The sequence below is a fragment of the Euleptes europaea genome, chromosome 7 (assembly GCF_029931775.1).
Source record: "Euleptes europaea isolate rEulEur1 chromosome 7, rEulEur1.hap1, whole genome shotgun sequence".
NCBI lineage: Eukaryota > Metazoa > Chordata > Lepidosauria > Squamata > Sphaerodactylidae > Euleptes > Euleptes europaea.
The window spans coordinates 39,157,720-39,185,554 of NC_079318.1; the positions used below are offsets into that span (position 1 = coordinate 39,157,720).

Sequence of the window (27,835 nt, forward strand, 5' to 3'; positions counted from 1 at the left end):
GCGCTGACCCAAATTCGTCTTGACTGCAGCATCAGAGCTTCACTCTTCACCAAGAAGGAAACAAATACTGAATAAACCCCATGTGATAACTCTAGGTTTTTCTTCCTAACTTTTAAGAACTCTCAGAAAAGGAAGAGGAACCCACAAATTAAACTGTCAATTCACAGTGGGTCATCAGAGCCAATAAATAACTGCAGATAATGGTCATGGGATCCTTTCAGTTTGCACAAGGAAGGCTATGGCAGTAGAAAATGCCAGAAAATGATATACATTCCTCCTCCCATGCTTATCTGCTCATAATCTGCATTAAATGATCTTCAGAAAACCAGTGACTAGACAAGTATTTCTTCACGTTGCAGCTTTTGAATTATTCACTGTGTTGTACTCATTCATTAGCTGCTCATAAGGTACAGATACCTCTAGTTCATTATTGGTAAAGGTAGACTCATCAGAGGATGGAAATTTCACCAGTTGTGTAGGACTCTCAGGTTCCTCTGCAAGATTGTCATCCATAGAAGACTTTGATGTTTCTTCATCATCTGAAAGATCCTCCCCTTCGTCCTCATCCTCATTTACAAATGTTATATTGGCATTTTCAAAGATCAATGGTCGATAATCCCTGGAGTCCCATGCTTCTCCTTCTTCCTCACTGATCCGGTCTAGTTGATTTACAAATACAGATCCCTCGACTGGGCTGTCCCCGACACGCCTGTCAGTCAAATGCCTCATGACATGACAGTTTTGGAGACTCAGAGAAACTTCATCATAGTCAAATAACTTGTTCTTTGTGTACATCACCTTCATATCTGAGCTACCATGCTGCAAGGCGGGTAGAACTTGCTCTGCTCTTAGGTTTCTGTCATTGTTCGTTTTCAGAGCCTTCTTCCCAATCTGCTTGATGAGATCATTGTAGGTCTCTTCCTTCTTGGAAAGGAAGCTGAAAATGTTCACGTCTTTTGTGTTAGACATCTGAAGAGCTTTTTTGGCAGGAGGGTGATTTTCAAAAGACTCCTTCCTTTTTTTCCTTCGTTTCTTGATCGCTTTGTGAACCTCGACAAACATACTGACTTTCCAATTAACAAAGAGAGAAAGCCAAGCAAGGCCCAGGTAAATCCAGAGCTCCACAAAGTATCTGTACAGTGAGTGGTAATTGATACTTGGATTCACACCTAAAAGAAAACACAAAGAACAAAAATTATAGAACCTGATTTACATATAATACATGTCATAGATTGAAATTGATGAAAACTATTGGAAAGCCTTCAGTGTGCCTCAAATCATTATTTTCACGGAGTCATATACAAGAGAAAACACAAAAACAATCTGCGTTTAAAGCACATTAAAAGGAATTTCTGATAACATGGGTATCCAACAGTGAGTGGCAAATCTAGTTACTTATTGAAAAAAATACATTCTACCTTCTCATATGCTCGTCAAAAATAGCAAATCACAATCCAATTATGATCCATTTTCAGTGTCTTTCATAACTCCCACAAGTTATCATTTGGGTCAGACAATGTGTCATAAGCCAGCCACTACAAATAAACATTCATATCTGGAAACTTTGGCTTTTGAACATTTAAGAACGGTTTATTTATCACACAGACAGAGATATCTGTGGCAGCCCAGACAGATGAAACACCATAAATATATAGAGAATAAATATGTTCTTGCCCATTCATATTGCTGCAAGATGAAACAGGATGTTCTGGGAAGGGCTGTGGCTCAATGGAAGAACCTATGGTTTGTCATGCAGAGGGTCCCAGGTTCAAGCCCCGGCATCTCCAGCTAAAAGGGCCAGGTGGTAGATGATGTGAAAGACCTCTGCCTGAGACACTGGAGAGCTGAGACTATATTGACCTTGATGGACCAATGGTCTGATCCAATGGTCTGATCCAGTATAAGACTGTTTCACGTGTGATGCCAAGTCTTGTTAGCTTCATGGCCATTGTCTAAGGGCCCAACCATAAGTGACAGTGCCCTCGTGACGGTGGCCATGAAGATGCATTCGGCATTTTTTAAAGTCATTTAAAAATGATGCTGCACTTGAAAAGGCATGGGTGTGCATGAAAAAGAGCCCCTTAGCCCACAGCACTGCAAGTCCTGTCAGGATTGGGCCCCATGGCATTTTAAAGTCACTTTAAAATGATTATGGGGGTGCTCATGGCAATCATGAGGATGCCGTCACATCTAGTGTGGCCCTTAGAAAATGGTTCATCCATCCCTTCTCTCTCGTTGCTTCAAGTTATGCACCCCTCACAGAACAATGAACATTGTAGCCTGTTACAGCAGCAAAAATTTCAGAAAGGACTGAATTAGGAATTGCTGAAAGCTAAACTAAACCAGTTACCATTTTGAGATGGAGAGGGGGAGGGAGGGAGAGAGGGAGAGAGGGAGAGAGGGAGAGAGGGAGAGAGGGAGAGAGGGAGAGAGGGAGAGAGGGAGAGAGGGAGAGAGGGAGAGAGGGAGAGATTACTGACCAGCAACAAAGTCTCCAAATCCTATGGTAGTAATGGTGATGAATGAGAAGTATAGCCCTTCGATGTAAGTCCAGCCTTCAGTCACCATAAAGACAAAGGGTGGAATGACTAGGTGGACTAGGACTCCCCAGATTATGAAAATGGCTGTGCATGTAATTTGTGCTTTTCTCTGCAAAAAATGGAAAGAGGGGGAAGGGAAAGTCAGTCAAACTTGTACCCTTTAGTGCATTTTCCTCTGTCACAAACGTTAGTCCATGTTATGGCAAGAAATTAACACTGCAGCCTAACAAAAGGAAATATATGTGCAGGCCCATTTCTGGCTTTCTTGTAATTTCTATAGATATTTTATGCACACAAAGTTGAAAATAAAATAAAATGAATCGGATTTAATGGTATTTACCAAATTATGCTTGGGGAAATGTCTGCATTTCCTCCTAAACTTAGTCATGTTCAAAGCGGTATACACTAGTCAAATATATTAGAACACAATCCAATAATCAGTTCTCAGCAACCTTTACTGCTTCAACAGACAAATGATACTTTTAGCTCGTGTAACTGAAATCAGGCAATGAAAATGAGACTGACTGAGAATCCATCTCATACTAACAAAATACACTGTTGCCTATGAAATGTTATGCTTCAAAGTGCCAAACCTCCTTTTGGCTTTTTTGTTGTGATATTGCGTTCCCACTGGAATTGGGGCAATATGGTAGAAAAAAAATTAGCCTAAGTTATGTCCCAGTACCTTTTTTCATTTTTACATAGCTAATAAGGAACGTGTGCCAAAAAATTAAATCACTGTGCCATCTTGTCCTTAATTCCATGTGATGTCCATTTATACTGCATGCAGTTGAGATGTATGTCAACGCTAATATCCCATAATATACATGGTAGATAGACCCTGGAGCATATTTCATGTTCCAGAGAAGCTACTTAGAACATTCTGTACAAGTTAAGGAAAAGAGGATTATCCAGGGTTAGAATTTAAAAGGTCCCAGAGTTGCGTATATTGTCTCTAGGGGTCAAGGCACACAGAAATACATACCAAGCTTACTCCTCTTTTTGTCAGGAATTGGCCCAGCCTCTTGGCACGTCCACCAAAAAACTTCCCCAGAGCACTGATCCATGTTAAGCAGAGAGGAACACCAAAGAGTCCGTAGAATATACAGAAAAGCCGCCCAGATGGAGTCTTAGGAGCAACATTTCCATATCCTGAAAGAGAACGTTGTGTTTAAAGGGGCCCACACCAATTTGAAACGTTGGGTAGAGGCATAACCTTTCTCCTATTACCAGGTGCTGTTAAAGCCTCCAGTGCTTGTTCACACACTATAAAGCATTAGATCACTTCATATCCATGAGTTAGTAATGTATCCGGTGCATTCTTGGGTAGTGGACTTCCAACCAGAGATTAGATTGGGACTTCCAAATCCTGTACCAGCACTTTAACCACACCATGGCACTGGCTCTCAAGACATACACTATTTGAGATAGGCTAAAGATCCTGTGTCTAGAGCCAGCATGGTGTAGTGGTTAAGAGCAGTGGTTTGGAGCAGTGGACTCTGATCTGGAGAACTGGGTTTGATTCCCCCTCTCCTTCACATGAGTGGTGGATGCTAATCCAGTGAACCGGGTTGGTTTCCCCACTCCTACACATGAAGCCAGCTGAGTGACCTTGAACTTGTCACAGCTCTCTTAGAGCTCTCTCAGCCTCACCTACCTCACAGGTGTTGTACAGTTGTACAGAATTTGGGTAAGAACTGCATGCTATCGAAAAATCAGCATGGATATAATCCTGGTGACATCTCCCAGTCTCACCATTACGGTATCAGATCCCGAAATTGTATGTGCAAACCAGCACTTATCATTCTACAGTGCAAAGTATTCCATTCTGGATTAAGAGAAGATAGAAAAGTGTCCTGTTTTCACTGAACTGAAGTTTTATTAGATCGTTTATATAACTGCTTCCTAAAACATATTATGAACCTCCTTCCAGTGAAGGAGAGAAACAAAACTGAGTATAATCTCTTATTGTTTATTACTACATTTTTAATCTCAGCCTTCCTCCAAGAAGCTCAAGGTGGAATAAAAGACCCTTTCCCCCTTTTGATCCTCACAACAACCCTGTGATGTAGGTTAGGCTGAGAGAGAGAGAGAGAGAGAGAATGATCGGTCACTTGGTGAGTTTCACGGCTGAATGGGGATTTGGGACTCCCCTGTCCTGGGCCAGCACTTTAACCACTACAGCATAGTGGCTCAAGACAGACACTGTCTTAGACAGAACATGTACTCAGTGGCGTTCTAAGCAAAGACCTAGGCAGAGCAGGGAGCCACGTGTTATAGAACAGAATATTTAAGCGTCAACTACTTTTTCTTTTCTTGAACTGTTTACGGGAAATATAAAAAAAGCTAACTGCACAATCCTTAATCAATGGATTTAGAAGGCTATAACTGCACCATTAGTCAGGTTTCTTTCAAAGCATTTTCAATAATAATAAGGCGTGCACCTTAAAGTCAGAAATGTTGAAAGCAAGGAACAGGGGAAACCAGTGGGCAACAGAACAAAAAGTGAAGGGTAAGGTTGCCAGATCCACACCTGTTTACATTGTTTTTACTTTAAGACAGGGGTTCTCAACAAGGAGGGAATTCCCCCTGGGGGGTAATTTTAGGGTTCGGGGGGGGGGGAATTTGGACCACTATTCAGCAAAGTGTGATGTCCTGTAGATTACCATATTTTTCGCTCCATAACACGCACCTGACCATAAGACGCACCTAGTTTTTTAGAGGAGGAAAACAAGAAAAGGCTTCTCCTCCTCCGTGGAAGCCAGGGTCTCTCACTCTGACTGACGTCAGCTTGAGGACTCCTGACCGCTCTCCTCCTCGGCCTCCGCTCTGTCATTCCGGCGCACCCAGCTGGCTCTGTGCGGCCCCTCCCGCCTCCCAGCTGGCCGTCGGGGCGGGGAACGCCTGCTTGCGTCGTTCCGGCGTGCCCAGCCGGTTGGTCTTCCCTGGCTTCTGCGGGCTGTCCGGGCTGCTCGGCTCCTGCCCCGGATGGACCGGGCTAGGGTCCGTCTCAGGACACACATTCACTCCATAAAATGCACAGACATTTCCTCTCACTTTTGAGGAGGAAAAAAGTGTGTCTTATGGAGCGAAAAATACAATATGTACAATCTGTAAAATGGTAGGTTTTTTTTTTTTTAGTTATATCTTGGGAAAAGGGGAATTATATTCTGAACAATGGTGAAAGGGGGGAATGGAGCAAAAAAGGTTGAGAAGGGGAGATTCCTCAGATGCAGTTTCTCTCATCATTATAAGAATATAAGAACGCCATACATGGTAAATTTTCACTTCTGGGCTAGAGGCTATCACATGATCTGGACTTGGAAACCTTAAGGCAGCAAAGAGAATAATTTCACAAACTGATTTATGTGAAACTAAATCCACCAAATTTATTAGAGGAAGGTAAGCAATGTAAAACCTGGGCCAGGCAATGCTTGTTTGCATTCCTCTAGATCAACATCGCTGGGTATGAAACCAGGATAACAGCTGGAAACAAAGCCAAGCCTGTCTGTGGCAGCCGAAAGGCACAAATGTACTGCTGCCAAGGAAGACTGGCAAGATGAGAAGAAACCCAAGCCTGGTCTCGGATTCATGCTGTCTCCCTTCCACTTTCTGGGCTATAGTCATGGACAAGCCACAAAGGGAAGTTTTACAGATACATTAGTTTCCCTTACAAGCATTTGTACAAAGGGTAACAGAAACCTACTCTCAACAGAACCTTTTAGGTCACAGAGAAAAGATCTAAAATATCGATAGTATTTATTAGAATTTGTAGGACTATTCTGTTTGAAAGATAATGTGTAGAAGCGAAACATAACACAACTAGATGTGAGAGTTTTGAAGCCAAGAGCACAATTATAATTAACCACCTTCTGACTTTGAATGCTCTTCATTATATGCAGTGAAACAAAAATTTGCTAGAATATCCAGAATTGGCAATGGGAGGCTTCATTAAAATGGAATTCCACCATCAGAAGACAGTTAAAGCTCACAGAACTGGTGCAACATACTCCTCGGCTGTGCTCTCGCAGCCATGAATCGTGCATTTGATTAGTACTAGGACCCAACAGCTACAAGTTATTCTCACTCATAATACATTTCCTGGGCTGTCTTCTGAACAGCCTGTCTAACCACTTGCTTCAGCGGGAAGCGGAACACACATATACAAAGCTTCGTTATCACCAGGAAATACATCAAATAAAGCTCTTGCATTTTGAATACTCACCAATGGTTGTAATCACAGTAGCAGCAAAGATAACCGCATTTGGCCAGTTCCAGTAGTTGAAGGTGTCATTGCCATCAATTGAAATCCCTTGCCCATCAGCTTCTGACACAATCTGCAGCAAAGTGACAGAGGTTACTCTATGCAAGCAAAATAATTTATGTAAATGAATGTCATATTGACCTGGATAGCCCAGGCTAGGTGGATCTCGTCAGATCTTGTAAGCTAGGCAACGTAAGCCAGCCCTGTTTAGTATTTGGATAGGAGATCACCAAGAAACACCAAGAAATACCAGGGTTGGTATTCAGGGGCAGGCAATGACAAATCACCTCTGAATGTCTCTTGCCTTGAAAATCCCATGGGGTCGCCATAAGTTGGATGCAACTTGATGGCAAAAACGGGGGGGGGGGGAGAGAATGTCATGCTTTCATATAGTCATCCAAAAACAGAGGCATAGAAATATATTTTTCACATTTCTCAAGTTTGGCTTTTCCATGAAGTACAAGCCAGTGGTTACTTATCTTTCAGCGTATAGTACTTTTTCAGAACTCCAGTGTTAAAACAGTGGCTTTGGGAATAGTTAAAGTAAGGGAAGATCTCTGTCTTAAGTGCAAATGATTGGCCCCCGTGCTGATAGCCAAATCCACACAACAGGGCCAACCACATAAGAACATCAGAGCATACGAAAAGCCATGCTGGATCAGACCATGGTCCATCAAGTCCAGCAGTCTGTTCACACAGTGGCCCAACCAGGTGCCTCTAGGAAGCCCACAAATAAGATGACTGCAGCAGCATTATCCTGTCTGTGTTCCACAGCACCTAATAGGCATGCCCCTCTGATTTTAGAGAGAATAGGTATGCATCATGACTAGTAGCCATTTTTACTAGTAGCCATGAATAGCCCTTATCCTCCATGAACATGTCCACTCTTTTCTTAAAGCCTTCCAAGTTGGCAGCTATCACCACATCCTGGGGCAGGGAGTTCCTGCAACATAAGTCCTGCAAACCTGCTGGATCCCCCAGTTTACAGAATATTTTCTGCCAGGACCTGAAGCAGAGGCCTTCAACGTACAAAGCATGTGCTCTGCACCACACACCCCTTGTTTGAATCTGCTGCATTAATATGAACACTAAATATTTGATTACTACAATTTTAGAACAAGTCAGACCCTCGTCGTCAAAAATTTCAGTGCTTCAAGCATTTCTCTCAGGGTACCAGAATTCAAGAAATTCAGCTTCTGCATTCTGTAGGTGCTATCTCGGGACTCTCCATCTCCCCCTACATATGCAGCCTCCTATTACCACTAGCACCATTGACATCCTGTACCATTTTACTAGGCCATACCAGGTTCTATTAAACCCAGCAGAAAACAAGTTCATACATTAATTACAACCAAGATCAAAAACATATAATTAATAATTAAAAGCCTGGGTAAAAGCCTGGCACCTAAAAGAAAATACAGTAGGTGCCAGGTGAGCTTCAAGGGGCAAGGGTGTTCCAAAGGCAAGGTGCCACCACAGACAATGCCCTGTTTCTAATTGCCACCTGCCTCACCTCAGAAAGCAGGGGTACTGAGAGAACAGGGCTTGAGAGGCACATCTTAATTGGCGAGCTGGATAGTATGGGAGGAGGTGGTCCTTCAGGCATGTTAATCCTATTGTAAGCAACTTCATTAGTCACTGTTTGAATTGCAGCCGGTTTGCTGAGGACTGAAATATGTAACAGTCCAAGAGCCTGTGAAGTCTGCCATGCAAGAGAGGTTTGCTTTTATTTCCCTTGTGTACACGGACATACCTGTGCTAACATTTGCCTCTGACAGAAGGCCACGGGAAACTCCCAAGCCATTAAAGCACACTCCAGTGAAACTGACATTGATATAACGAGTTTAGCATAGGGTGGAACTTCCCTCCTAATGGGATTACTCCAATACCTATATGAAATAGCTGACACAGTCTTCAAGTGCTCGGGTGTCAGGATAAAGAGGTGAGGAGCATAAAGCAGCAGATGGAGAGGAAGAGCCTATCAGTGTAGTTCATATCCTGAGAAAAGCTACAGGGCCAGCTCTTCTCATTGCTGTGTCAACATTTCACAGGTTTATACTCATAGTTGTCCCTCTGCCAAAGCTGCACCTCCCTCTTGTCCCCATTGGCATGCTTTTACCTAGGATGAGCCGTGGCCCTGCCTGACACCGCTTTCATTCTTTTCCTCATTTCTTTTGGCTATAATAAATCTCAACATGGAACTGAAGCAACAGGGTTTATTTCAAAACACACAATCTAACCTTAACCGTGCATGGTACTTCTGGAAGATGAAGTAGCCTGAAACAGAGCAGATCTGTCGTTGCCCTTTCTCTCTTTTCAGTATATTCTAACGGGTGCCTGAAGTTTTATGCTAAATTTCTCCCTCTTTTTGCAGCAGAAATTCTTTTATATATACTTGGTTTTAAATATGTATTCAGGTTCTAAATATCATTCTTATTGGGGTCCATTCTTGCAATCCTGTACTTTCCCTGGAACCCAATTTTATCCATTTTACGCAGTACATTATCTCGCTTCTCAGGGTTTTTACTGAAATCTAGAAACTTGATTTTTTTAAATATGAAGTCTTGTATTCTTCTGGTCCTCTGGAGCTGTAATTATATGCACAAACCCTGTTTTGGAATCTGTAGCATAAGCCAAAGGAACGTCCAAAGATTCCACTCTATACATGCAAAAAATGCTATGAGACAAGAAGATAATTGATGTAGTTGAGAATATCCGCTCAATTCAATATAAGTTTTTAAGCCTCCTGGTTATAACTGCTGTTGCTTACACTAAACTTTTAATTCAAATGGAGTATTTTCCAAAAATAAAAGCTGAGTTTTGTAAATTGTTCCATAGAATGCCTTAGGATACATAGGCAACCTTGAGACTTTGTGTGCAATGATATCAATACTCGAGGAGTAGGAGTGTTTGGTACAGGGGAAAAGAATCCCAAAAGGAGTCCCATGTAGGGCTGTCAATTCGGTTCGGCCCGAACTGAAAATCAGCCGAATTTCCCTTGATTCGGCGGTTTTTAGTTCGGGACGAACCGAACTCAAAACTGGCGGGCAACCGGGGGGCCGAATTCAGCGAGTTCGGGAGTTCACGAATAAATTCGGCCAATTCGGGGCCGTCAGTAAGCAGCATAACCTTCAGTAAGCAGCATTCTCCTCCCCCGGCCAATCGGTGGCCAAGCTGGGTCTTCTTCTGGCCAATCAGTCAGGATTGAGTACTGGAGGAATCAGCTGATGTGCGGCCGGCCGGGGAAAGAGAGAGAGAGAGGGAAATCCTCATGTGTGTGTGAGGGGGTGCTTGTGCACATTCGCTCCTTTCCGTGGCTGCAGGGGGCGCATTTTTTGGGGTACTGACCCCAAACTTTCAGGGGATATTCAGACAGGTTTTTTTAAGAGACCACCCAAGTTTTGTAAACATTGGGTCAGGGGGTCCCGAGATATGGGCTCCCCCCCTTTTTCTTTCCATGGCTGCAGAGGGCGCATTTTTGGGTGTGCCGACCCCAAACTTTCAGCGGAGCATCAGACTAGGCTTCTTAAGATACCCCCCAAGTTTTGTAAACATTGGGTCAGGGCCCCCCGAGATATGGGCTCCACCCCTTTTTCCTCTCCCCCCTTTTCCATTTTCGTGGCTGCAGGGGGCGCTTTTTTGGGGGTGCAGCCCCCAAACTTTTGTCATAGCTTCAGAGAATCCCTCTTAAGAGACCACCCAAGTTTTGTAAAGATGGGTTCAGTGGGGGCTGAAATATCGGCTCCCCCCCTTTTCTCTTTCCATGGCTGCAGGGGGCGCATTTTTGGGTGTGCCGACCCCAGACTTTCAGCGGAGCTTCAGTCAAGGCTTTTTAAGATACCACCCAAGTTTTGTAAACATTGGGTAGGGGCCCCCCGAGATATGGGCTTTCCCCTTTTCCCTATTGGGATGAATGGATCACCCTCGAGAGATGCATACGTATGGATCTTATATTGGATACAAATGGAATCATATTGGATTACCCAGCCTCCCAGCCCCTCCTGCTGGAACAGAAGACAGCCACAGTAAGACCCCTTTGGGGGCTTTAATCTATATTTTTTCTTTTCTGTGTGTGTGTGGGGGGGAAAGCAGAGTCTGTGTGTGAGTGTGGGGAGGGAGCAGTTTCTGTGGGGGGGGGGAAGCCAAAGGGGGCTTTTGCCGGTTCTGCCTGGGGTGTGTGTTCCCCCTTCAGTCTCTCTCTCCCTGGTTTGAGGGGGGGCTTCATTTTTATTCTTCAGGTTTTTCCTCATTCATAAGATCAGTTAGGTTATTTTGATGCTTGCTTAAAGAATGCATCTGCCTGGTCCCAAGTCCAATGCAAAAGGAGAAATTCCACCCCCTCCTGCTCATTATGCATAGCTAGCTGCCTCTGTCCCTTTCCATGGTATGCAAACTCCCAGGCATCAGGTGTTGCTATGCACTGTTGCAAAGGTGTTGCATTGCGTGCTTGTGTTGCTTTGCAGTTGTATTGTTTTGCAAAATTCTTCACACCTGCCCCGCTCTTTGCATGTTTGCAAAGGGGTTGCTCTGCCGTTGTGTTGCTTTGCAAAGTTCTTAGCACCTGCCCCGCCCTTGCTCTCATCAGCTGTTTGTCGGGCGGGAGCTTTGTGCGTGGGCGGCAAGCTCTGCGGAGAGATACACATTAAGGGTGGGGGGGACCCCTTTCAGGGCCCATATCTCAGCCCCCCCTGACCCAATCTTTACAAAACTTGGGGAGTCTTTCAATATACGTCCTTTGAAGCTCTGCTGAAAGTTTGGGACCTCTAAGCCCAAAAATGCCCCCCCCCAGAGCCACGGAAAGGCGCGGTTGTGTTTTTAATGGCTTTATTCGGCCGAATTTTTTTCCGAACTTTGAATTCCCGCCGAATTGAACGGATCCGAAGTGGGGGAGTTCGGACTTCGGCACGTACCGAACCCACAAGGGCCAAATTCGGCCGAATCCGAACTGTACCAAATTTTTTTTTTTTGACAGCCCTAGTCCCATGTCCCTTAAAGGCTAACAAACTAATCATATCAGTAGGAGATAAAAACAAATCACAAGGCAGGAAAAACAAGGAAGTTAATATTGTTGCACTTTGTAAAAGTATGTAGCCATTTCAGCCAAATAAATTCTACAACACAAAAATTTGAAGCAAATTATCTTAGGGTGCACAAAACAACTCAGCATTAAAAATGCAGCCCTTATCCTGTTGAACACTGTGTATTGAAAGAAAGTCATGACAGGGTAACTCCAACCCCAGCTCTGGAATCAGTGCTCGACTTTTCAGCAAAGTAAGAATTTACAGAAGACACTGCATATTTCCCAGCTTATTTTAGGGTTGCCAACCTCCAGGTACTAGCTGGAGATTGCTATTACAACTGATCTCCAGCCGATAGAGATCAGTTCCCCTGGAGGAAATGGACGCTTTGGCAACTGGACTCTATGGCATTGAAGTCCCTCCCCTCCCCAAACCCCACCCTCCTCAGGCTCTGCCCCAAAAACCTCCCACCAATGGGGAAGAGGGACCCGACAACCCTAGCTTATCTGAAGCATCAATGCTAGCTGTTTGCCTTTCTTTTCTTAAGTCTCCTAATAGACAAAGTCTAGTGTACTCCATTTTCAGTTTCATCACTTACCAGCAGTCACCAGATTACCAGACAAAGAGTGTTCTAAGTCCAGCAAAAGTTTTATAGTCTCATTCCTTTACCCTTAACCAGCACAATATTATCTGAAGATATGCTAGTGAAGTCACAACTGTTATCTGCTTAGACAAAGCAGGTTACGATGGGCATATAAACCCTGTTATGTTACACCTGTAACAGGTTTCACTAGATGATTCCAATACTTAAACCCCCTTGGCACAGGACTGTTTACATGTCAACACACGAGTAGAACTAGCAGCACAATAATAACACCACTTTGATTTTAAAAAAGAGCTGGGTTTGCCAACTTCTATTCGCATAGGGAACAGTTACACAGCTCTTAGCCTGCTTACTTGTGAGCCTACTCTGTCAGAGCAAACTTTGTGCTTTTCAGGAGTTCATTCACTGTAATTGTTGCCCTGGGTTTTCGCCATTTCCCCCCCTTCTTTCTGGATGCTACTTTCTGGAGGGATCCCCAATCAATCAGGGGACGGTGTGATGTCATTGAAGGTAAACGCAGCCAAACTGGGGTGGAAGCTACGTAACTTAGACTAAAGGGTTACATTAATTCATGGTAGGATTCAGGCAGTACTCCAGATGTTAGAGACCTACTGTTTTCATGCCTTCTTTTTGTCTTCCTGGAGGCATCTGGATTATCCCTGTTAGAAACAAGTGCTATGCTAGCTCAATCCTTGATCTGATAAAGCAGGTCTTTTCTTATGTTCATAGAATATTGTAAATTACATTTTAGTTGAACAGGATTTCTGATTTTCTTTTTACATCTACCATCCTATTAATGGTGTAAACTTCCATTATTATATACCATGGTGCTTATGTGCCACCATAGAAATCGTCGTGATTTAAAAACAACTTGTCAGAATTACATCCTCTGCTATAATAGGCAAATCAGGGAAGATCCACTGGTGAGTCAAGCCTCATCTGCAAACTTTAATTATGTGGCAGGACGTTTTAAAACATGTATTCACACGTAAGGAAAATAACTGTTTTGTAAAATTTTAAAGGATGCATTCCTTTAACTTTATGTCACTCTTTGGGGATTGTAATGTGTTCCATACCTGTGCAGGTCTTACTATGGGCTTATAGAAACTATATAAAATCTGACCAAATATTAGGTAGTTGGGACACACAGGGCAAAAAATCTCTTAACACATTCTTTAAAAAAGAATATGGTCCCTAATAGTCCAGAGGTTATTGTATTGCATTCACGAAGGAAAGTTCACATTTCTGTTTATATATTCTAACACTAATTTCCATATATTGTTACTATACGTTGTCATTTGTGATAAGAGGGGTTCCTTCAGTACCAGTTAGTTATACGGGGGTTGGGGGAGTGTGTAAATTTTCCATACAAGCACTATATACTATAAAACTTGCTTCTCTAACATGGCAAATTAAATTTTTGTATAATTCCCCATATTTTCCCCACTTGTTTGGGGAAAAGAGGGCACTTTCACTGCTGAAAGTTTAAACACTAGTAGCAGCTCAATTACTTTTGAAAGAATACTGAATACCCTGGGTCAATATAACTTTATGATCCTGCTTGGATTTTGGATCCAATGCAACTAAGGGTGAAACAATTAGAAAGCAGGCTTCCATGTACTCATCCTTTGCTGGACAGTAAATCTCATACTCAACACATGTTTTGTTTGCATCAACCCTTCCCAATCTTTTATTTAGGGCTACATACATATAACCCTTTGAATAAAGTTAACATTCCAATAAATACAAAGGAGAATACAAAGCTGAATTCTATCCCTCCCACACGCCTGCTTCATAAAAAGATGATTATTTTTATTTTTCAAGAAAAGACTGTGCGTGCAGCCTATACTCCTTTAACTGCATATTGCTGGATTGGAGCCACAGCTCTCTATCCCCTCCACTAAGAATATCTGGCCACAGAACACTCCTATTACAGATGGTGAAAATATACTGATTTGATTGCAAGGCTATTAATGGAGACATTCTCCACACTTTTAAGTCATAGCTTCAGTAGATGGAAAACATGTACATATGTGCCAAAAATGTCTCAGATGATAGAGTAGTCTTATGCAAACCCATAAGCTTTTATGTAAAAAGGTCTCTATGAAATAGGTCTCTTAGGAGCTAGCCACATTTTTGGCCAGAAAACATGCCTACATGTTTATGCAGACTCCAGGTAATTTATCAAAGAAGACTAATATGGTAAATGGTACCCTTCTTCAATGCATTCCTGTTTCACCTCAGGTTAAAAAATTACCTTTCGTTTAACTTAAAAACTCATTTTATGCTCATTTGCCTGCCCTACCCAAAAGGCTTAGATGTCCTTAATTACCTACAATCAGCCTTATCAGTTAAAGCTCCCAGGTTTTAGCAACTTTGAGTTTGCATTTCATGCATGCTTCCACATTTCTTACGCAATAAGCTTTAAGATAGGGAAAAGTCTGTGGATGTGTTATCTAACCACAGGAACACAAATATACCAAGTGTTCAGCCAATCACAATAATAAACCAAAAGCATGGGTTTTAAATCAGATGAAATTTTATACCCATTCCCTGTCAGTTATTGATTTTAATGGAAGCCAGTAGTAACAAAGCAAAATTGCAAGAGACAATAAATCCTCTAGCCATTCTCACTGCAATCTTGCCTTTGATTTTGTAACAAGTCCTTTGGAGGGGAAGAGAACAAAGAAAATGAAAAAAGGAGACCCAGGGGTTGGATAAAAGGATAATACATGTTCACGTGATTCTGCATAAACCACAGAGCAACAGTGGCCCAATCGTGAGACTCCCATGCTTCTTCACCCACAGAAGGGAGCCCTATGGATCTTCGCCTTGTATCCAAATAATCAGCAAAATCCTTGTGGCAAAAGACATTCAGATGCAAAAGCAACTAAATATAGCAAACTGTGGTACATGCATTGCAAGGGAAATTACAGGTGAGGGACTATGGTCCCCTAGCCCAATTCTTAAAGGATAATCAGAGAAAATTTCAAGATGCATGTCCTGCTCTTGCCCACATACACATATCTTTGCCCCCCAGTCTCTTACTGCATACACAGAGACGAAAAAGTGGAAAGTTTGCAAGATGCTGCATCGTCTTACAGTGCAATCTTCTGATCTGTTAGATTTTTAAAAATTATATTCTGCTTTTCTCCTTGATTAGTGACCCAAAGCAAAATGACACATCATTAGGGTTGCCAGGTCCCTCTTTGCCACCACCAGGAGGTTTTTTGGGCAGAGCCTGGGGAGGGTGGGCTTTGGAGAGGGGAGGGACTTCAATGCCACAGAGTCCAATTGCCAAAGTGGCCATTTTGTCCAGGTGAATTGATCTCTATCAGGTGGAGATGAGGTGTAATAGCAAGAGATCTCCAGCTAGTACCTGGAGGTTGGCAACCCTACACACTATTTCAGCCTTCCTCTACCTAATCCTCACAATGGGTCTTCCCCATTACAGAGGGTGAAAATATACTGATTTGATTGCAGGCCAGATATTCTTAGTGGAGGGGATAGAGAGCTGCGGCTCCAATCCAGCAATATGCAGTTAAAGGAGTTTAGGCTGCACACAGTCTTTTCTTGAAAATAATAAAAAAAAAAATTTAGTATTGGAATCCTTTTTAGGAATGCATATATATAGCCGTAAATTTCTTTTTGTATGCTGTCATCAGCCTTTTCATTCAGCTCATTTTTGTTGGTCTTCCCAAATTAATTTTTAAATGCTACTTATATCCCCTTTTTAAGGTGTATACCACTGATGCAAAAAGAAAGTAGCAATGACAATAGTGATGACTCTATTAACGTATTACTATAGTTAGGAAAGAGACTACTTCATTTTCATCCCAAGCAGGGAGAAGCCACACTGAAACTGGATTTTTGAACTGGAATTGTATATTCATTAAGTTCAGTAACATCCTTGTTCCTATCCTTTAAAATTTTTGCCTAGCAGTTGTTATTTTGTTGTTTTAGAGAATTTTTAAAACAGGGCTGTAAGCTATTTTAGTGGAAAAGCCGTAATTAAAAAAATAAATGCCAATTTTGATGTTCAAATTTACATTGTGCCAAAATAAGTTTTACACAGCAAACAAATTTAAGGATAAAATGGGGCATGCAATGTGAACTATCAAATGCATTTCCAGGAATTTTGGTTACTGTCCATTCTAGTTTTTGGTCTCAGACATAAATGGCAATGTTATGAATGTTCACTTGGCCTCTCAATCCTCAGCTGTTTCAAAGGCATTGGAACATCACTAGGGTCAAGAGTACACAGCCAAGTGAGCAACCCTTACCAGAAGCCTCAGGCTTTTGACACACCGGTCTCTCTGGGACTCTACAAATTTACTCAAGATGGCTGATAAATGCACTTCACATTTGACTTTTCTGGGAATGGTTAGTGACCTTTGGATTAGATTATTATTATCATCATCGTTATTGGATGAGCTGTGGCTCAGTGGTAGAGCATCTGCTTGGCATGCAGAAAGTCCCAGGTTCAATCTCGGCATCTCCAGGCAAGGTGATGTGAAAGACCTCTTCCTGAGACCCTGGAGAGACACTGCCGGTCTGAGCAGACAATAATGACTTTGATGGACCAAGGGTCTGATTCAGTATAAGACAGCTTCATGTATTCATGTGTACATTACCTCAAGGTTAATAGGCAACACCCTAGAGGTTTGCAACCTGTGTGGAGATTTTATCCCTTCATTTAAATAACCTTCCTAGAAAATAGTGAAGCTGGAAGGGGTTAGAAGAAGAAGAAGAGTTGGTTTTTATATGCTGACTTTCTCTACCGCTTAAGGAAGAATCAAACCCGCTTACAATCACCTTCCCTTCCCCTCCCCACAACAGAGACCTTGTGAGGTAGGTGGGGCTGAGAGAGCTCTAAGGGAGCTGTGACTAGCCCAAAGTCACCTAGCTGGGTTTGTGTGTAGGAGTGGGGAATCAAACCCAGTTCTCCAGATTACAGTCCACCGCTCCTAACCACTGCAAAAGGCCCAGGATGGGAGTCAGCAGCAGCATTCATTTGCACCTGCATTAAGGGAAGCGCATATCATTAATTAAAAATTCTAAAACCCCAGATATACTGTAAAATGGGTCTATACATATAGTCCCACAACAGCAGTGATTATTTTAATTGCCTCAGTGGTTAGAGAGATATCCTGCTGCTCAAACCGGAAGCTCTCTCTGATGTCTCAGGGTCCATTATAGAGTTTTACTCTTCTCCTTCCCTGGGTACTAACAGATCATGAGTAATCTGAATTAGGGATGTTGAGGGTTGGGGAGAGGGCTCTGGTTACTCCAACTTTACAACTTGGAAAAAAAATCCACCCTAAAGTACAGTATAAAATTATAATTACATTATAGCAGCATTATAAAACACACTATAAATTGGCAGCCTGCCACTACTTCCTGAAATGACAGAGCAGCAGAATTTTTAAAAGAGCCTGCTGCTAGTGTGCATGCAGAGAGAACAAGAGTGCCACGTCTCCTACTTCTCTTTGCATGCGGACTAAGAGCAATGTCATGATGGAGGGGCAAGGTCACTTAGTAGTACTAGAGTCCTTCACGGCTCTGAATCTTTGCTTGTTCTTCACTATGGTGTACTTCCAGGCACTCAGCTTGTGTTTCATGTCCCCAGATCTCTTAGTTGACTGTGGACAGAGCTAGACTTGACCCTGGTTGGGTCATATCTCTGTGCCCACTAGTTTATCATGTAATTGATGTTATACTACTTCCTATCATATGCTTGTTAGTTCAGTGGGTCTTTTATTTGGAAAGACTGAAGAAATAATCCTAAACAGGTCTACTCAAAAGTCGGTCTTTGGGGCAAAAGTGTTATAAGGACTGTAACAATGATTTTTGTTTTGTTACAAAAGATTCAAAACAAGAAGGTGTTTTTTCTGGGATTAGAAATCGATTCCCTCTGTGTCTCGTTGCCAAAAAGGTACAGTGTGACCTTTATCGACTATAGCTTTCTTAAGCACCGAAGACAACTGACACCAGCCTGTAGTCACACTCTAATGTGCAAAGAGTGGATTCGGCATGGAATTAATTCCAATGCCAAACATGAGTTGCACCAAAACCATCGAGCTTATGTGCTATTTCCTCTTTGAAATGGTTCCTGAAAACATGATGCAATGTCATTGTCCTGGGCAGATCTTTGTCCCAAGGGTTGCATTAGCAGATTGGGAAAGAGCTGTGCACTGGTACAACATGCAAGCTAAACTCTATTTAATGTGCTGATACAGTTTAAGAAGACCAACTATCCATATGATAAACATGAAATGCAATCTTTGCTATTTCACCAAAAAAATAAAGTTCACAAACAAATGAGGTGTTAACACTTGCACTTTCTGATAGCTGTTTAAATTTGCAGAGGCCTTACTCAAATTCTCTTCTAACACTGCCTATTATGAAAAAACTGATTGTTGCCAACAGATACCATTTGTCATTCAACAATTGTTTTGAATTGCAGTGTTATCTTTCCAAAAACAGCAATAAAGTTCCAGTGGTGTGTTGCAATCCCTCTTCTAAAACAAGTATTTCTTTTCCAATTGTACAGGTGCAGAAAGCTTTATGCACCACAGTGGAATATCTGGTGACTCAGACTATATCAAATTAAATTTTGGCCATTGATTCCTTCTAATCAGCAGGCCAACATGTTGTGCAAAGACTTTTTACCAAAGTAAATAACATAAAATCGATAAAATCAATATCTCAAACAAAATTAGGCCACAAACAGAGCCATACTTATTTGCAGACAATTCTCGTTATAATGAACAGGGATACCTTCTCAGCCGATGAAGTTAACATTGCGCTGCAAATAGCGTTGCCAACTCCAGGTTGGGAAATCCCTATAGATTTAGAGGAGGAGCCTGAGGAAAGTGGGGTTAGGGGGAGGGAGCTCAACAGGATATAATGCCATAGAATCCACCCCCCAAAGCAGCCATTTTCTCCAGGGAAACTGACCTTCTTAGTCTGGAGATCAGTTGTAATTCAAGGAGATCTCCAGACCCCACCTGGAGGATGGCAAACCAAGCTACAAGTGCATGGACAAAAGTTTAATAATAAATGGGGTAAGATGTATTTACATCTCAACTATTTAACCCACCAATACAAAAAAAACAAGATATCCAAACTATATTTTAATCCTCCGTGAATGGCATGCCTTTACCCTTTTTAACCATTCTCCCAACCTTCCACAGCATTTATTCAACAGTACTACTGCACGTACAGACATTTTGAGACTTTAAGACATGATGCCACATTTATCCTTGTTTCTCTGTCATTTGTAACTTCATTGTGCCACAACGTGGATTTAAATTTGAGCAAACCTCTTACCCGAGTGCCCAAAGTTTAAGGCAAAGTCTGAAACTGAAAGCACATAAGTAAACTCCCTGGTTTCCTGTTTATTTTCTATGTAAGAAAATTATACACTATGCGTAGTTTTATTCCCAATACGATTAGGGAGAAATCCATGTTATATTTTATAATCTACAGCTAGGTCCTGATTTACCATAAATTTAAGAATCTTATCTCTTTTTCTTTTTTCCGAAAAGCCCTAGTACAGCATGTTTTATTACAATCCCATTTCCGTTTCCCTTTTTTGTGTGTGTTCCATACAATTGCTAGCTATTTTAATGCTTGCAACTAGGCAATTTGGCTTCATACGGTATAAGAAAAACCTGAACAATTTGAATTGCACACTAGAACCATTCATCTTCCAAGGAAAGGAATTAGACAAGATGCTGGGTCATGTTACTTCAGTGCAGATGTTGAGGCCAAGTAAGCATGTTGTAACCAGTTAACACGACATACAGATGAACACTGTACAGTGACATAAAAGGCAACATTATAACCAACAACTGCAGCTTAAACATGGTAGCATCGACCAATTACAACATCAAACACTAATTTGCAAACTGTGGTTTGTTACGTTTGACCTGTCAGGCCATGGTTTGAGAGCAGACAGCAAACTGGAATCTCAAATAATGCATCCCCTTGGCTTGGAAGCAACAGTTTGGGCAAACTATGGTTTGGCACTACATCCAAATCATCAAAAGAGAGTTTGAGATGTCAGTCTTGCTCTGTGGTCTGGCACCCTTCAAGGATGAAAAACCAGAGTGAGCAGAAAATGAAGCCGCTCTGGCAGTTCTCACTGACAGTTTCCCAAAACACTCCTTTCTCCAGACCATAAACTCATTCTCAACCTCCACCCCATAGCTGCGTTTAAGTGAAAGAAAATAAACATCCGATGAGTGACAGCACAGAAATTTCATCTGCCATGTTAAAAAAACCAAAACCCATTTCCTCCAAGCATTTATTAGGTGATGTAAGTATAATGGTGAGCAACAAGGCTGAGCAGTTTAGAATAGCACCTGAAGATTCAGGTACAGAGCCAAAAAGCACCACCCATAATTTGCTGTGTTCAAGTCTGGGATGTAAACCAACCTATGATTACCGCAAATTGTGGTTTGACATTACTCTTTGTTATTTTTTATTTTCTTCATTACCTGAGCCATGCTGATATCTGCATGGAAGATGAGCATGGTAGCTGTAACCTCCTCACTCCCACCCCGAGTCTGACAGTTTACAGTACATTTGCACGTATAATTGCCAGCAAAAGTTACTGGGAGCCAGAGACTTCTGGACCACACCCACAGCAAAGTTGTCATCGCTACACTTTTGACCTACTTCGTGATCTCAGAAAAAAAATAAGCAACAGCATATTTCAGAGGCTTTACACTTCTCTATATAAGGCTTAACATGCTTGGTTTTTTTTTTCATTCTCTTCAAAAGCTACTTCTAGTTAATAATCCTTCTGGTTACAATTACCCTTGAAGAGCATGACTTGTCCTGATAAGAGAGAGGATTGATTAACTGATACAAATGTGTAAGGATCATCAGTTTTAGTTAAACTGTAATCCCAATTAAGCAATTAAACAAATAAATGGCATATATACAAAAAAGTGTAACCATTACACCAATTTCCTTTGCTTTCTTTATGGTGGATGGCAAAATAATTATTTCACCAAATTCTGATTCTAAAACCTACTCCTAGTCTTCCTGCAGCACTTAAAATTGCTGTTTCTGCCTCTGACCAGACTAGGTGTATTCTCTGCAAATGGTAGCCAAGTTTCTCTTGCAGAAGCAAGTAAAAACACAGGTGATTGGGGTGGACGGGGGAGGGGGGAGGAAATGGCCCTGGAAAAGAGCCCTGCCCCCAGCCCACCTAAGCCCTGTTGCAAGGGAGACAGCACCTGCCCAGCCCTCACTGTGGCGAGGATAGGCACATCCTGTCCCACACTGTGGTGAGGGTGGGCAGAACGAGGGTGGGCTGGGAGACGCTTCCAAGTTGGGCCCACCACTCTCTCTAGGTGGGGGGGGGGTGACAGCCCTCCAGGACTCTTCCTGGAGGCTTTAATAGCCTATCTGCCCTTGCAGATGATAGTCTAAGAAGGTGATCTTCAGCATCTATATTATTGGGGAGGGGAAAGACGCATACACCTTACACTGCTGAAGAGCCCCTGAAAGCTGATAGCATTAGCACCAAAGAGATGCCTTTTCTCCTATTGCTCTCTCATATAATAGCCAACTGTTGCTTGGGAAATCTCAAGATTCAGTTCTGCATCCATTGCAAAGATCAGCAGAACTAGAAAATACTACTAGTGACTTTGTGAACAGGATGATGACAACGCAGTTGCCTACTGTCTATACCCTGCCTTATGCTTGCCAGAATTGATCTGTTTTGATTTTCTTCATATGCCTAAGAATTACAAATAAAATGAACATTCAGGCTTTTTGATAAAAGGTCCCATCAATGGGTAGCGATGAAGTGAGACAGCTATACCACAATGAGCAACAGCTCCTTCCCCGCACATTCTGTATGAGACTATTCAAGTGTCATGTTTGTCAAGAACAACTTAGAAGATTTCTTGAAGAAAAGCCAAAGAAGGCCAAGAGAAGAGGTGGTAATTTTTGTCTAGAATTCATATTCTTGATACAGTCCAAAAACAGTGGCCATCACCCAGGGTTCATACTATCTCTTTAGATCACAGGTTTAGATCACAGGTCCCCAATGTGGTGCCCTTGGACCCATGGCACCCACCAACACCTCTTCTGGAGCCCACTAAGGGTTTTAGGAAGTGGATGGGCCCAGATAGGGCTTTTGCTCAGCAAAGCTTCTAATTAACTACTGGACTATTGGCTGAGCAATTTTTTTTTTTTAAAAAAATGTTGCTTTGGCAGCAGCTACCACCACAGCACAAGGATCTGTACTATCTTACTGAAGTTAAGCTCAGGCAGTCAATTTGTGGCTGGCTCCGCCTCCTGTGGTAGCCATTTTTTTGCTGCACCCACTATGCCGTGTCAGAATTTCAAATGTGCCCACAGGCACAAAAAGGGACCCCTGATTTAGATCAGGTATTAGATAAAAACAAATGATATGTCTTGCTTTATGCACAAAGGATTCCAGACTCCAAACAGTCATCAGTAGAAGAAGAGTTGGTTTTTATATGCCGACTTTCTCTACCACTTAAGGGAGAATCAAACCGGCTTACAATCACCTTCCCTTCCCCTCCCCACAACAGACACCCTTTGAGGTGGGTGGGGCTGAGATAGCTCAAAGAGCTGTGACTCACCCAAGGTCACCCAGCTGGCTTCATGTGGAGGAGTGGGGAAACCAACTTGGTTCACCAGATTAGCCTCCGCTGCTCATGTGGAGTGGGGAATCAAACCCGGTTCTCCAGATCAGAGTCCACCGCTCCAAACCACTGTTCTTAACCACTGCACCATGCTGTACCCTCTCTGTCCTGAAGGATAGCAATTTTGTCTGCAAGCGTGCAGAGAAACAGTTTCTTCAGAATTTTGTGACAATTATAACCAACACATGGAAAAATACAGAAGAGAAACAAGACTGAACACAAAAGTCTGCCTGAGGTCAGGATTCTTCTTGAGGCACGAGCATATTTTCCCCCTCTTGGCATAGAGAACATTTAAGAGGAAATGGAAAAAAATATATCCTGGGAAATAGCTACTGACGTTACAAGGCAGCTTTCTTGTAATACATCATCTTAAAGACAGGATCTTTAATCTTTTAACTGTCCCTTTTCATTCCGTTTCAAAACATTATGGTAATTCCAGACTAATGAAACTAAAAATAATTCTAAGAAACCCATAGGAAGGTAAGTGGCTGTACTGTCAAGGCTAGAAGAGGGATCTTCAGCTTTGATAAGCCTCTGAATTTTAGAATTCTGAGACACCTCAACAAAATGAACGCCACAGGGGCACAGCCAGTTTCAAAATGGCAGTCATGGAGGTGAAGGCTGATTACAAAATCCTGGGAAGCCAACTAGCCAAACATCATCTTATAACTGATTCAGCTGCTTCTGAATTAGTGAAAAACCAGTGCTTCCTGTGCTCTTCTGAAGGACCTCCCGTGCTGAGCAGTGCTTTCAGGAAGAGATACCGCATGGTTTCAGTTTCTAAGGGTGTTGTTTCCTTCATGGTGTGCAGAGGTTTTCCAACTCAGAGACATAAGGAAGTTGGGTGTCTATGGCCAAGCCGAGGGCACATGGCTGTGTTGCAACTACCCAGGATGAGCTGAGTGCTTTGCAAGTTATGCAGGGACTGACTCAAAGCTCCCTGTATTTTTCTGTTCCAGTCAAGCCACTTGGGATTTTATCACCAAGACTCAAAGAGCGACTTGGCACCAGGTAAAATATTAACAAGTGCCATGTCCCATGTTCCCCCCCCCCCAACCTCATGTTGGGAATTAACATGCTAGAAAATTAAGTCCAACAGGATTTACAGGTAGAGTGAGAACATCCTGTAAGTAAATTAGCACTTGCACATTTAAAAGGTACCCAGATAAGTAACTGTTTTACAAGTATTCTCTTTTAGGCAACTATCACTTTAAAGAGTTATGTTGGCCATTGGCTATAACAACAATAAACAAATAAACAAACCCTTTAAAGATCAGTGTTTTAACTTGGCCCTGGTCAGTATTTGGATGGGAGACCACCAAGGATATTAATTGGAGGTGCCCAGATGGGTACAATACATCTGGTATTCAGAACCCATGCTCCATATTAAAAACCAGCCTTTGAATAGTGGAAGTGAAGTCATAACGCAGAGGCAGGCAATGGCAAAACACCTCTGAACATCTCTTGACTTGAAAACCCTACTGGGTTGCTTAAGTCAGCTGTGACTTGATGGCAAAAAACCCCCACCAAAAAACAAAACAAAAAAACAAAATCTAGGAGCTATCCTGCCCTCATATCACCAGAAACAATGATTATACAAATGCTCAGTCACGATGTTGAGATGCCTGTTTCCTTTGCTTTGAAGTTACAGAAGCTTTACTGTGTTGACAGCAGTGGAAGGAAATAAGACCATTAATATATCAATCTAGGTTCAGAAAATACACTACATCTATCAATATGGGCAGTTGGAAAGCTGGATCAACTTTCCTGCTTTATTTAGCGGGCCTTAATACAACAGGTGATTTTAAAAAGACTGCCTCAGTACAGTTTATTTATAAATATAGTACCACTCTGTAGAACATGTAATCCACAACGTAATGGGGAATACTGGACTGCAAGTACAAACAAAAGTTGACTCCATTTCCACTATTCAAAGGCTGGTTTTTAATATGGAGCATGGGTTCTGGGTACCATATGTATTGTACCCATCTGGGCTTCTCCAATTAATATCCTTCTTGGTTTGTCTCCCTCCCATCATTGTAATCACCTGGCAAATATACAACATTCTTTTCTGCTCCTACATATGTCCTGCTCCTACGTATATCCTCAAAGATAGATCATGATGGGTAGTTGTGTTACAGAGCATTCCTGAGATGCGCCGGTGGCTGTGCCAAAAGGCCTTAGGAGGCCGGCAACGGCACATGCTGGCGCAAGGGCTCACACCGCCAGTGCCCGGAAGGTACACGCTGGTGTGAGTGGCCCCAGCGCCGGTGTGCAGGCCCAGACGCCAGTTCCCGGCTGCCGCCGTGGCAGCTCTGGACCCGGAAGCTGCCGGAGCCTCCTGCTGGCATCCGGCCTCCGGCACAGGCCACAGCGGCAAGCTGGGGGGCGTTATGGCGCCGGCCGGGGGGCAGGGCTGACATTAGTCGGCCTCCTGAGCCATTTTGGCTCATACGCCATTTTTTAGGTGTATCTCCCGTGCAACCCTATGAGGTTTTTTTGCGTCGGATAGAGGTTTCAGTACAAGAGCCACTGGAAAAAGACAGTCATGCTAGGAAACGTTGAGGGCAGCATGAAAAGAGGAAGACCCAAAAAGAGATGGATGGACTCAATAAAAGAAGCCACAGCCTTCAATTTGCAAGATCTGAGCAAGGCTGTCAAAGATAGGACATTTTGGAGGACTTTCATTCATAGGGTTGCCATGAGTCGGAAGCGACTTGACGGCACTTAACACGCACACACACAGAGGTTTCAGTGGTGCCTCTTTAGGAGGCAAGGCCGCTAGTTTGCCTCCTAAGCCCGGCACAGGCATTCCTCTGAGGAATGCGCTGTTAGTCTGTAGCAGTAGAAAAGAGCAAGAGTCCAGTAGCACCTTAAAGACTAACAAAATTTCTTGCAGGGTATGAGCTTTCTGTGAGTCATAGCTCACTTCTTCACATATAGCTAGACTGTGAGTCCCTCAGTCCTTAAGTAGAGAAGAGTGAATTCAGATACCCAATGGCAATAGCATGTAAATGTCAATAGCAGTTAAATTAGCAGGCGTGATTGGATTAGGCGTGATATGCAGAGGGGTAGTAGGCTAGGAGAAATCAGCACTGGTAATCATTATAAGCAATGGTAATCATTACCAATGCTGATTTCTCCTTGCCTACTACCCCTCTGCATATCACACCTAATCCAATCACGCCTGCTACTGTTATTCACTTGCTATTGATATTTACATGCTATTGCCATTGGGTGTCTGAATTCACTCTTCTCTGCTTAAGGACAGATGGAGTCACATTCTAGCTGTATCTGATGAAGTGAGCTGTGACTCACAAAAGCTCAGACTCTTGCCAGCAGTTTTGTTAGTCTTTAAGATTCTACTGGATTCTTTCTCTTTTCATATGCCCTTAAAGACATACTCACAAATTCTATCTCCCACAATTGTCTGGATTCTTCAAACAGAGAGGGTAGGGGGGAAAAGCTCTACCTCATTCAATCCATATAAAAAAAAACATTTTACTCCATGTAGCGTTTACTTTGGTTCAGTGTGACTGGAGGCACAAACCAAGCTATGTAACTAGCACATTTTCTTTTCATAACATACAGTACTCATTCCTCCACTCCACGCAATGGAACAATGTATTGGTGGTTACACTAGCAGGTTGTCATATTTACTATGGCTTTTCAGACTAATTTTTGTGCAGCAAAGTTAGCATTAATGGACTTCAACCTTGCTGAATCAGACAGGAGAGTTTGAGAAACATTTCTGCCCACCTCAGGATGAATTTGCAATTTTGTGTTATGTTGACTTGCACAAATGGCTCACCAAGCAACCAAATTAACTGAGCTCAACTGAGAACTGTCATTTGAAAATTGATCCCAAAATGGTTTATGCTTAAAATTGCCATAATGTTAGTATTTAGCAGCAATTAAAGCTCTCATATCGCCACTATGAAGGCGCCCCGTGGCTCACAGTGGTAAGCTCCACTACTGCAGTCAAAAGCTCTGCTCGCTACCTGAGTTCGATCCTGACAGAAGTCAGTTCAAGGTAGACAGCTCAAAGTTGATGCAGGCTTCCATCCTTCCGAGGTCAGTAAAATGAGTACCCAGCTTGCTGGGGTAAAGTGTAGATGATTGGGGAAGGCAATGGCAAACCACCCCATAAACATAGTCTGCCTAGTAAACGTCGTGAGGTGACATCACCCCATGGGTCAGTAATGACCTGGTGCTTGCACAGGGAACTACCTTTACCTTTCTACCTATCGCCTGTATAACATTTTTTCTAGTCCATCCAACTTTGAATAGAGGCGGACAAATGAGTGCTCTGTCTGTCTCTCTCACACACAAACAAATCTGTAAGAATTCTGCAGAAACTTTTTGGTCTATTCTTGTATTGAGGAAGTGAGAGAGAGAATGAACAGAAGTTCATCAACACAAGCAGTTTTTCAAGAAGCAACGATATACCACACATTTCCTCCTTTTCAGAAGTTAGCTACATTTCAATCTTTGCAAAGCATCACTGGAGCGATTCTTCAGATGTGCCACTTCCAACACAACATACTGAATACAGAAATCTACCTGCATCTCCAGTATGAAATAGCTTGCTCATCCACATTTACTTATTTGGCATGGTGCTCAAACAAGGTACAAATGAACAAACATCTCATGTAATTATAAAAAGGGGGGGAATCCTTCAATAATATTTAAACAAACCATTCAAAGCAGAGTAC

At 42.5% G+C, this 27,835-nt stretch overlaps 1 protein-coding gene across 1 annotated transcript in view; it reads right to left on the minus strand.

The window, feature by feature from the left end:
• Nucleotides 1-276: 276 nt before the first annotated feature.
• KCNK5 (potassium two pore domain channel subfamily K member 5) overlaps nt 277-27,835 on the minus strand; it is a 39,191-nt gene continuing 11,632 nt past the window's right edge. The window contains exons 2-5 of the mRNA XM_056853191.1: nt 6,766-6,877; nt 3,526-3,692; nt 2,481-2,649; nt 277-1,169 (exon numbers count right to left, since the gene is read on the minus strand). Of these exons, the coding sequence (XP_056709169.1) occupies nt 349-1,169; nt 2,481-2,649; nt 3,526-3,692; nt 6,766-6,877 (1,269 nt within the window). The 3' untranslated portion in view covers nt 277-348. The remainder of the gene's footprint in view (nt 1,170-2,480; nt 2,650-3,525; nt 3,693-6,765; nt 6,878-27,835) is intronic.